The 11,450-nt window shown below is 34.6% G+C and overlaps 1 protein-coding gene and 4 non-coding genes across 5 annotated transcripts; 1 reads left to right on the top strand and 4 right to left on the bottom strand.

Moving 5' to 3' along the window:
• Positions 1 to 2,059: 2,059 nt before the first annotated feature.
• Positions 2,060 to 2,141, bottom strand: TRNAS-AGA. The gene has a single exon. It is a non-coding gene; the product is annotated as a tRNA-Ser (tRNA).
• Positions 2,142 to 2,204: 63 nt separating this feature from the next.
• Positions 2,205 to 2,277, bottom strand: TRNAA-AGC. The gene has a single exon. It is a non-coding gene; the product is annotated as a tRNA-Ala (tRNA).
• A 3,516-nt stretch (positions 2,278 to 5,793) lies between these two features.
• On the bottom strand, positions 5,794 to 5,875 carry TRNAS-AGA. The gene has a single exon. It is a non-coding gene; the product is annotated as a tRNA-Ser (tRNA).
• Positions 5,876 to 5,937: 62 nt separating this feature from the next.
• Positions 5,938 to 6,010, bottom strand: TRNAA-AGC. The gene has a single exon. It is a non-coding gene; the product is annotated as a tRNA-Ala (tRNA).
• Positions 6,011 to 6,915: 905 nt separating this feature from the next.
• Positions 6,916 to 8,464, top strand: LOC111438220 (probable glutathione S-transferase). Its single transcript, XM_023076186.1, has 2 exons — positions 6,916 to 7,255; positions 7,986 to 8,464. Exons 1-2 carry the CDS (start codon positions 6,938 to 6,940, stop codon positions 8,328 to 8,330), a joined length of 663 nt encoding a protein of 220 aa, XP_022931954.1. The 5' UTR covers positions 6,916 to 6,937; the 3' UTR covers positions 8,331 to 8,464.
• The last annotated feature ends 2,986 nt before the right edge of the window (positions 8,465 to 11,450 follow it).

Below are 11,450 nucleotides of genomic sequence, written 5' to 3'. Positions count from 1 at the left end.
TAAAAAAAAAAAAAAAAAAAAAAAAGTCAAAAAGGCTTCCTAGTCTCCCAATTTTGGATAGCCCATCAATTTATTTTTTAAATTTCATATTTGGAAATGTTTTTATAAGGAGTGATTTTGAATAATATTATTGGTTTTTAAGCTAAAAATTTATAATAACGAGAGAAAATTTAGATCGATCGAACAAATGTTGAAAGATAGATAGAAATATGCATGAACGTTTTGGGGAGAAAAAAATTAGTACAAAAAAATTGCAAAAGTGTAAAAACAAAGAACGAAAAAAAGGTATTAAGATGTTACTTACCTATTGTGTTCACGTTATGTGTATATGTTATGTTTCAGAAAAAAGGTTCGTTTTAAGTTCGATTAAAGAGTTTTATTTTAAGCTTTAGAATTCATTTACATGCTATGCTCGAGGGAGTACGAAAAAGTTCAAGTAAGAACGCGTTAAGTGCAAATTTGGAAAAATAGTCCTAAAAGGGTATTTTTGGAAAAATATGCATAAAAAGAAAATAACTTTAATAGGGTAATTTTGTGGATTTAACCCACGTGAACTCCAAGTTTGTGGAGTGGGTTTTACTTAAAGTCGTGAATTTGAAAAATTAACCCAAAAAAGTATTTTTGGAAAAATAGCGGAAAAGGGTATTTTAGAAATTAACCTTAAAAATGGGTAAATATGGAAATTTAACCGACATGAACTCCATATTTGTAAAGTTATAATTTGCAAAAATAGCTCTCAAGTTGTAAATTTGCAAAATTAAGCCTAACTTAGTCAATTTGGAAAACTAAGCCACCAACAGTCAACAAACCACAAGTCATCCAAAAAAGATGATGAATTTGGACATTTAGCCCACTTGGCTACTTGCATAATTAAGTAATTAAAGAAAAAATTAAAATAATTACCTAAAATACTCATCAATAAAAATCTGGCCAAGTGTAAAGAGTTTTAGAGGTGGAAAATTATAAATATTATTTCAAGTTTCATTTTTTAAATATATATATATATATAATTCCTATTTTGTATTAAAGATACCTTTGTTGCGATCACAGTGGCGGCTACAAAACTATCATTCTCTATCCCACCAATCGAAGTCTTTACTGAGTGGCTGACACCGAGTATAACTCCGTTGCTTGAGTCTTAACCAATCCAAGTCTTTACTGAGTGGCTGACACCGAGTATAACTCCGTTGCTTGAGTCTTAACCAATCCAAGTCTTTACTGAGTGGCTGACACCGAGTATAACTCCGTTGCTTGAGTCTTAACCAATCCAAGTCTTTACTGAGTGGCTGACACCGAGTATAACTCCGTTGCTTGAGTCTTAACCAATCCAAGTCTTTACTGAGTGGCTGACACCGAGTATAACTCCGTTGCTTGAGTCTTAACCAATCCAAGTCTTTACTGAGTGGCTGACACCGAGTATAACTCCGTTGCTTGAGTCTTAACCAATCCAAGTCTTTACTGAGTGGCTGACACCGAGTATAACTCCGTTGCTTGAGTCTTAACCAATCCAAGTCTTTACTGAGTGGCTGACACCGAGTATAACTCCGTTGCTTGAGTCTTAACCAATCCAAGTCTTTACTGAGTGGCTGACCCTCTCATCCCATAATATCTCACCTTCTACCCACATCAAAGCCTTTATCATCTCAAAACACTCGCTTCACTCGAACCTAATCTATACCTATCTAGTGTCTTAGGGTAAATTGGTTAGTCATGCTTATTTGTTATTTCTAATGTCACATACTTACTTGTCATGAATTAATGATGGGAGACCTCTCATTGTTTCCAAACGACTGAGCTGTTAAAATACTATGGGAAATATCTAGTGATACTGGTCAATTAAAAAGGATTACACTTTTCATTATGAATTTTAGACCAAATTATTAAAAATACTTCTAACTGTATTTTGTCTAAAAAATAACCTTTCAAAATTTTTAATAACATTCAAACTTCTAAAAAGTCTAAAAATACCCTTACCACTGATTATTTCAAAAGTACATTTCAGTAGGAGAAAGAAACAAAATAATAGAATAATCGAAAAGAAAACAAAATAAATGAAAAACGTGAGCGGCAGGATTCGAACTTGCGCGGGCAGAGCCCACATTATTTCTAGTCATGCCCGATAACCACTCCGGCACGCCCACATATGTCACTTCAATTAGTTAATTGTTATTTATTATATACAATAAAAATAAATAAGAAAAAAATGGAGATGCGGGGTATCGATCCCCGTACCTCTCGCATGCTAAGCGAGCGCTCTACCATCTGAGCTACATCCCCTTATGACGTGAATCATAAGTTCAGAATCTATCGAAGTAAGAAATTTAGTAGTAAATTGATACTTTTAGTATTTTACTTTAGAGATAAATTTAAAATATTAGGAAGCTGTCAATATTATAATAATACAAATTTTTATATCATAATATAGCAAAGAATATAAAAGAATTTAAGATAAAAGATGTCACTTTTAATAATCATAAATCGTGAGCCGCAGGATTCGAATCTGTGTAGGCTAGTCAAACCCGATAACCACTCCAACACACCTATGCATATCAATTTATATAAAAATTAGAATTGTGTTTGTGTAACGACCCACTTTTCGAGGGACTCGAGCCACAGACTGTTATTCACTGACGTGGAAATAAGTAAAAATGTGTTAAATTTAAAACTTTTAAACGTGCATGCACATAAAAGAAGTTTAGTTTTAGTACGACATTGTTTAAAATGCATCATGAACTGAAGATCCACACAATGCACACTCAAAAGAACATGGCACAGATAGTTCGTAAGGTCAAGAAGTACAAAAAGAAAAAACACAAAGAGTTCATAAAGAAAACATATCAATGGGGTACATGACTCCGATCTATCCTAAAACTCCATAGCCCCCAGTTTGTGTGTGCCTCCGCCACTTCCGCTCATTATGCCTCATCTAAAAGAAAGTCAAAGTAGCAGGAATGAGTATATAAAATATACTCAGTAAGCAGCTTGCTAGTAATTCATAGTTCGTTTTCAAATTTTATTTATTATAGTTAAATCGTTCAATGTCTTATTCTCATTTGGGGATTCATCCCCCAACCTAGTCGCCTCCTGTGCTACCCCTAGGTTTACTCATTTTATTTCTTGATTCTTGGTCCCAATTGGACCTCCAGCCATCGAAATATTCTCAAGTTCTCTAGGTCTCCAGGTTAGTCATTTGATGATGACTAAGTCCTCGGTACATAAGGTTCATGCATTCTAAGAATCGACCAACTCTCAAGTATACTACTGTGGACCCCGCCACTCATGACATATTCACAAAAGAATCTAACTGACAAACTCCTTATAATTCCCCACAAAGAACCATCGGCAATAAATTAGGTCAGTTTTATAGTTATTCAAACCCCTGAAAATTGAGCTAGGTTTACGGTCAGGGGTTTGTTAGCGAACCCCTAATCGTCCCCCATATGACCGCTAACTCATATGCATGATCAATAAATTAAGAGTCACAAGATCAACCAACTCTAATGTATCACTGTGGACTCCTGCCACTCTGATAGGTTCACTAATAGGAAATTAACTAACAAACTTTCTAGAAGTCCCCACTGAGTAATGGTAAAATGGCCAGTTCTATAGCTATCCGAACCCCTACAATTGAGTTAGGTTTATGGTTAGGGGTTAGTTGGCGAACCCCTAATCGTTTGCAACATATGTAATAAAGACCTATCGTAATCATCTAAACATGGAAACCTAGTCATAAATTTCATTTCATAGAATAGTGCATACGTGTTTCAGTAAACATACATAATCACATTCTACACGTGTCATCTCAACTCATTCTATGCTCAAACATATATAATCAGATTCCCATAACATGTTTTATATCATGCTAGAGGCGCGTTTAACGTGCTCTTACATACATTAAATCAACTCATTTCATGCTCAAATTTCTATGACATACTTCTCATATCATGCTTTCATGCATATTGCGAGTGTAGCTAATTCCAAGGTTCTGAGGTGCCACCTACCTAAAAAGTGTGACACTTTTGTTCGAGTTTGCGTCCTTAGGCAACTCCAAAATTGGCCAAACTCTTCAAATAGTTCCTACATTGGTAAAAATTATGCTAACGGGTGAAAATGACGCCAAAATAGGAGTTAAAAGAGAGAAATTACGCAAAAGGAGAAAAACCGACCCAGTTGGACTGCCACCTAGGTTGACTGTCCCTGGGTCACACGCGCCTGGGTTGGGCCGTGTGGTTTCCCTCCTCTCCCAATTTTACTCTCTTTCCCTTATCTCTGTGGTCGCCGAACTTCTTTCCCGTTCCGTTTTCTCTCCCAATTTTGTTTCCGACGCCCATTAAATCTCCTCAAATCTCATAGATCTTGAAACATCTTTGGGTATCGTGTCCTCATATTACTCTCTCGTTCCCAAGTTGATTCTTCGGGCAAGTGGGTTATCCCACTGCACCTTCACCAGACTAATTTTTCTGTTCCGCAGAGTTTTCACACATCTCGCTAGGATCCTTGTGGGGTATTCCTCGTAACTCAAATCTTCTCTGAAAGGTAATGGTTCAAAGTCAATCACGTGTGAGGGATCAACGGTGTACTTTATGAGCATGGATACGTGGAACAAATTATAGACGGCAGCGAGCGCTAGTGACAAAGCTAATCTTTATGCTACTAGTCCTATACGCTCTAAGATTTTAAATGGGCCTATAAAACAGGGGCTAAGTTTCCCTCTCTTCTGGAACCTCAGCACTCCTTTCATAGGAGCAACCTTGAGAAACACGTGATCTCCCTCCTCAAATTCAAGATCCTTTCTTCTGGCGTTGTGTAGCTCTTTTGTCTGTTCTGTGCGGTCTGAATTCTTACTCCAATCTTCTGTACAGCCTCATTCGTCTTCTGTAACAATTCAATCCTAATAAACAACATAGAATTTTCTATTCCACAGTTAATCAAATACCTCTTCCATGAATACATCAAAAGGGCTCTACCCATCGGCCACCCTTCGATACTTTTTGTTTGAAAAATGTTTCAAAGCACAAGAAACACAAGCACCTAATTAGAACAACCTTCAAAATTCCAAGTATTTTTAACATTTTTAAAAGAAGTCGGTTAAAATAGATAATGAGGAAGATCTAGACTTACTAAATAGTCAATCAAAAAGTATATCTCAGGAGATCTAGAACTCATTAAGATCCTACTCATTGTCCTTTACTTTCTAAGCAATATTGAGAGACACTATTGAAATTAAACAATATCCTACCGAATAATAATAATAATATTTGATTGTCATGTAAATTCTACCCTAAATTTTTCATATCATCCAATCACACCCAAACATAATGAAGTTTTGGATGTTAATTCTATACTTTAATAAACATCACAATCTTAATTCTACGATAAACTTTTAAATTATTATAAAAAGGTATTTTGAAATTCTTTAAAAAAACCGTATTTTTATCAATTAATAAACAACATTGGATTCCATTTTTTGATTTGATAAAAAGAAAATATTCGCTTATTAACATACTTGAAATATCAATCAAATGATGGAATAGTATCATGTTAGATTCTAATTGAAGGTTAATTAATGCTAAATATATTATTGATATACTAAAAAAAATATTGATAAAATGATATATTTTTTAAAAATATGTATTGATTTTTAATTATACAACAATAAAAAACAATAGAATAATCAGGAAGGAAACAATATAATAGGATGAATACTCAAGAAGAAGAAGAAGAAGAAGAAGAAGAAAAAGAAACAAACAAAATAATAGAATAATCTAAAAGAAAACAAAATAAATGAAAAAGCGTGAGCGGCAGGATTCGAACCTGCGCGGGCAGAGCCCACATGATTTCTAGTCATGCCCGATAACCACTCCGGCACGCCCACGAGTGTGTGTTCAATTAGTTAATTCTTATTGATATAATAAAAAAGAAAAATAAGAAAAGAAATGGAGATGCGGGGTATCGATCCCCGTACCTCTCGCATGCTAAGCGAGCGCTCTACCATCTGAGCTACATCCCCTTATGGCGAAAGACGTAAGTTTATTATATATGTAATCTATATTAGAATAAAATTTAAGTAATAGAGAATTGATACTTAGTATTTTAAATTTATCCATATGAAGCTCTCAATTTTTAATAAGAATAAAGTTTATAATGTTCATTTTCCATCAACTGAACCTAAAAATAAATACAACTTAAGTTCTAAATCTTATGAAGCTATAAAAAAATAATAACAACAAAGTTTATCATAATATAGCAAAGAATAAAATTTTAAATTTACACACAAAATTAGAAATAAAGATATCCACTTAATCTAGTAAATTCAGTACCATCATCGCTTTGAAAATCTTGATACGAGTAGAATATTGATTTTTCACAAAATTTTGAAATTGAAAAAAAATATCAAAGAAATCGTATTTAAATTTTAAAGGGTAAAGCAAGTTAACAGCGAATAATCATTAATAAAAATAACATAGTAAAGAAAACCAGAATTGAATTTGACGGGGAAGGACCCCAAAGATCCCAATAAATAAATCCTCTCCTAGCAGATATTGTCTTTGGGCTTTTCCATTTGGGCTTCCGCTCAAAGCTTTAAAAAGCGTCTGCTAAGGGAAGGTTTCCACACTCTTATAAACGGTGGTTTGTTCGCGTCCCCCAATGAACATGGGACATTAGTGTATATAAAAAGCGGGCAGATCAAGTTGAGGGTAAAATGGGAAAAAGAAATCTCAATAATGAAAATAAAAAAGTTGTGGTACTGGTGTGGAAAGATGAGCACAATAATTGATGAAGGGGGACAAGCAGATCCACCACTTACGTAATGGCTTACGAAACCGATATCTTGAACCCCAAGATGCTGACATGGCGGGTCTTGAGTGCAGCGACCCAGCAGTCAAGGCTCGCCATTCCTCTCTACTTAAACCCATTTAGTTTTGCATAGAAAGGCATGGCGGAAGAAGTACAAGTGTTTGGTTACCGGTCAGGCTCCTTTAGCCGGAGAATCGAGTTGGCTCTCAAACTCAAAGGCGTGGATTATGAACACATTGAAGAAGATTTGTTGAACAACAACAAGAGCGATTTGCTTCTTAAATACAACCCAATCTACAAGAAGGTGCCTGTTCTTGTCCACAATGGCAACCCCATTTCAGAGTCCGTGGTCATTCTTGAATACATCGAAGATACTTGGAAACACAATCCCATCTTCCCCGAACAACCCTACGATCGAGCTCAAGCTAGGTTTTGGGCCAAGTACATCGATGACATGGTATGTTTTATTTTTATTCTTTTGGTTTTTGGCTCAGTTTTGTTGAGGATTGTTAGGAGGGAGTCCCACATTCGATTATGGATTTATAAGTAAAGAATATGTCTCTATTGGTACGAGACCTTTTGTAGAAACTAAAAGTAAAATTATGAGAGTTTATTCTCAAAGTGAACAATATCATACTATTGGAGAGGTTCTATGGTTCCTAATATGGTATTAGAGTCATGCTCTTAACTTAGTCATGTCAATAAAATCTCCAAATGTCATACCTCTTCGTTGGTACGATGCCTTTTGAAGAAACTAAAAACAAAATCATGAGAGTTTGTGCTCAAAGTTGACAATATTATACCACTGTAGAGGTTTTGTGATTCTTAACATAGTATCAGAGTCATGCCCTTAATTTAGTCATGTCAATAAAATTCTTAAATGTCGAACAAAGAAGTTGTGAGTCTCGAAAGTATAGTCAAAGGTATACTTTGTTTGAGGACTTCAATGAACGAAGTCGAGCCACGATTAAGGGGAGGCTGTTCAAGGGCTATATAGACCTCACGGGAGGCTCTTGGTATACTTTGTTCGAGGGGAGGATTGTTGAGTCTCACATTGACTAATTAAGTGGATGATCATGAGTTTATAAGTAAGGAATACGTCTCTATTAGTACAAGAGTTTATACTCAAAGTGACAATATTATACTATTATAGATGTTCGTGGAAAAGTAAGGTTTTTGTTTTTCAGGTGGTGCCCGCGATGCAGAAAGCTTCTCTAAGCAAAGAAGAGGAGAGAGAGAAGGCTATAGAAGAATTGCATAAGAAGTTTGAACCACTTGAGAATGAGCTTAAAAACAAGAAGTTCTTCGGAGGAGACGAAATGGGAGTTGTGGACATTGTAGGGTTCGTGTTTGCTGGGTGGATTCCTGCCATTGAAGAAGCGGTAGGATTTAAGCTATTGAACCACAAGTTTCCAAACCTAAGAAAATGGATCGATGAGTATGCGAACCATACTGTGGCTAAGCAGGTTCTACCCGAAAAGGATGCGCTTGTTATCTTTATAAAAAATGTTTCGCTTAAGCGAAAATATTAAAATCAAATGCCATAAGTTCAAACGTAATGTTTGGATTTACCAATGGCTCAATGTAACTTTGTCCGAGTGTGTTTTTTTTTTTAATAAAGTATTTTATTATATTTAAATAAAAAAAATAAAAGTTCTTATGAATATATTTTAGAATAAATTATGGGCTTGGGGGCATTACAGGTATTTTGAAAACATTTTTGTTTTGAATTTTTGAATAAATTATTATTCAAACTTGGAAAGCTGAAAGCGGTCAACCTAAGAACTCTCCGCCGCCTTCACAGTCACTGATACTCAGAGATATTCCCACCTCCTATTTCTTTTCTCCCAAATTTATCATTTTTTTTAATTTTTAATTTTTTTTTGTAAGAGTTCTTTTCTATCTTTTTAATTTTTTTAAATATTTATTTCAAATAAATTTATAAGGGATAATTTTTTTTAATATAATTTGTATTAAAAAAATATAAAATATAATCTAATTTCATCCTTTCTAAAAATTCAAAATTTAATATTATAACATATTTTTAATAATTTTATTTATTTTTTCACGGTATATATATATATGTAACAACCTAAAAATAATGATAAATGTATTTTGTATTTTATGTGTGGTGTGTTTGATGATAATAATAATAATAATAATAATAATAATGATAATAATAATAATAATAATAATAATAATAATAATAATAATAATAAAAAACGAAACGAAGCAGCTGCGTCAAGCAACTGCTGTAAAGGGGGGATGAGGGGCGGCGAACGCGTAGCTGGAGGCGTGGGATGGATGAGTGGATGATTAGAGGATGTGGAAGTGTGTTAAGGCTGGATTAAGCTTTAAAAAGGAAGAAAAAAACGAAGAATGGTGATTAGCGAAAAACCCAGAAAAACAGAGGAGGAAATTTTGAGAATTCGAGTTTTGGTTGCTTAAAATTGGACATCAATCAAGGGTAAAGGAAGAGGGGTTGTTGCTGAGGAATCATTTGAGGAAGGGGATACGGCCACGAGCTGAATCGGACGGTGATTCGAAGGTAACGAAAAACCCATATCACCGAACCTTCAAATCTCGATATCTTGATTCACACTGCATAATAAGTTATGAAATAAGGTTTATTAGAACCGTTGTTAGAAGATCTATAAAGTTGTAGAAGAAATCAGAACGAAATTCGAGCTGTAGAGATGAAATTTTTGCTTCAGGACACAACGGGTATTAAAGGAAAAGATTGGGAAAAATTGCAGGGAGGAGAGGTTGAAGACGAGCGCGTGAAGGACATGCGAGGCGTGTGGGAGGCCGCGAGTGGATGTGCGACTGTACGCGGATCAGGCGCGTGAGAAAACGAACCCCCGACCTTATATTGGCGCGTGAGGGCGCGTGAGAAGGTATTTTGGCTCCCGGTTTGTCCCGTTCGACTCCTTTTGACCTGTCCTATCAAAACTGATCTATACTTATGTTGAAATCGATAAAATATAGGTCTAATAGGAAGGAATTGTGTTGAAATACTATTAAACGTACATTCAAGGGGGAAAAGAAGTTCGCAACCAAGTAAGTAGCGTATCGACCTTTGAACTAGTTCTTAACTTGTTTTACAACATGTGAGTATGTTGTTTACCTGATTAAGAGCTTAATAAGTTATGATGAACTTTGATGATATTTAGTGTTTATTGTATATTGTGACTGCTTGCCTGTGATGTAAGTGTGATATAAATGATTGTCAGAATGTTCTACGTGTTGATCATGATACATATATGGAAGCATGCAGTAACTGTGAGTATGTTATGCATGTTAATGGAAAGGTTATTACTCTAGATATGCTTATTGGTTGTTGAGCTATGGCTTATTTACTGAGTATGATAGTCTACTAATTCCCGCGGAGTTCCTGGCCAACGCGCTGTGTGCTAAGTCAGGGAGCATGAGTACTCCTGACCGTTGGTATATGAGATAAACAGGCCGCCAGAGCAATTAGTAGACGGGCCGTATTTGACCGAGAGCGAGTCTTACATACGAGTTCGAAAATTCTAGATAAGCATATTGAGAGAGAGTCAGTAACCTAGCTGGAGGTAGCTGAGATACCTCATTAACGAACAGATGACCCTAGTAAGAGAACTAGAAGTCAGTGATGAATAAAACGTAAAAACACCTGGAAAGATTAGTTATGAACCCGTGAATGATAAGCTAGCTACTTACTGAGTAATCTAATTACTCATCAGAATTATTATAACTTTTCTTTCCAGATGTAGATGCTGCAGGCCAGCCGAGGACGAGACCAGCGGGCTAGAGACTATTGGGAATCCATGTCTGGGTCTGTTATGTAATTATGTTTCCGTTGTCAAGAATTTACCTTAGTCGTTTTAAGTTTTTTTTTAAAAGTACTGTTTTTTTTTTTAAAAATTTTACTGGATGTTTTTTTTAGAAATACTTTAAATTTTATGATTGGATATCAGAGTCTCTTAATATTGTCGATGTTAACTCCTGTTAATCGCGTTGACGATAAGCGGGTGTTACAATATATATATATATATGTAAGTTGTAGTTAACCATAAAATTAGTTTAGGATTTTATTTTATTTGTTAAATTTAACTATTAGTTAATTATTTATGAAAATGGGTTATGTTATAAATTTTATACCATTATTATTTTACAATTTATATAAATTTTAATATATTTTAATATATTAAGTCGTAGGCTAAATTAATAATAATATTTCTAAACTTTCTATCATGTCTAGAAAAAAATAGGTTTCCCATCTTTCAAAGTTTTATAATATCTATAAATTTTATATTTTTGTGAGAATTTAGTATTTTAGAGAAAACTAATAATTTCAATCTTCGACTTATCATAAATATATTTTTTTGTTTCCATCTTAGACTTATCGAACAAATCACGATTATAAGACTCTCTTGAAGCTTATGGAGTTCTCGAACAAAGTACACCCTTTATTTAACACTTTTGACTACACCTTTGAGGCTCACAATTCTTTGTTCGATATTTGAGGATTCTATTGACATGGTTAAGTCTAGGCATGACTTTGATACCATGTTAGGAATCCGGACTCTCCACAATGGTCACTATTTTGTTAGGAACATTAATGAAAATTAGACTTTAGATCTAATTCTTAACATGGTAACTGAAAATGT

Source organism: Cucurbita moschata, unplaced genomic scaffold (genome assembly GCF_002738365.1).
Source record: "Cucurbita moschata cultivar Rifu unplaced genomic scaffold, Cmos_1.0 Cmo_Scf00072, whole genome shotgun sequence".
Taxonomy (NCBI): Eukaryota; Viridiplantae; Streptophyta; class Magnoliopsida; order Cucurbitales; family Cucurbitaceae; genus Cucurbita; species Cucurbita moschata.
This window is presented reverse-complemented; position numbering and strand designations above follow the sequence as displayed.

Bases quoted from the DNA above. Each gene is read 5' to 3' on its own strand.
- LOC111438220 (XM_023076186.1), top strand. From the start codon at position 6,938: ATGGCGGAAGAAGTACAAGTGTTTGGTTACCGGTCAGGCTCCTTTAGC. The intron at 7,256-7,985 runs GTATGTTTTATT...TTTGTTTTTCAG, and splicing joins CCAAGTACATCGATGACATG to GTGGTGCCCGCGATGCAGAA.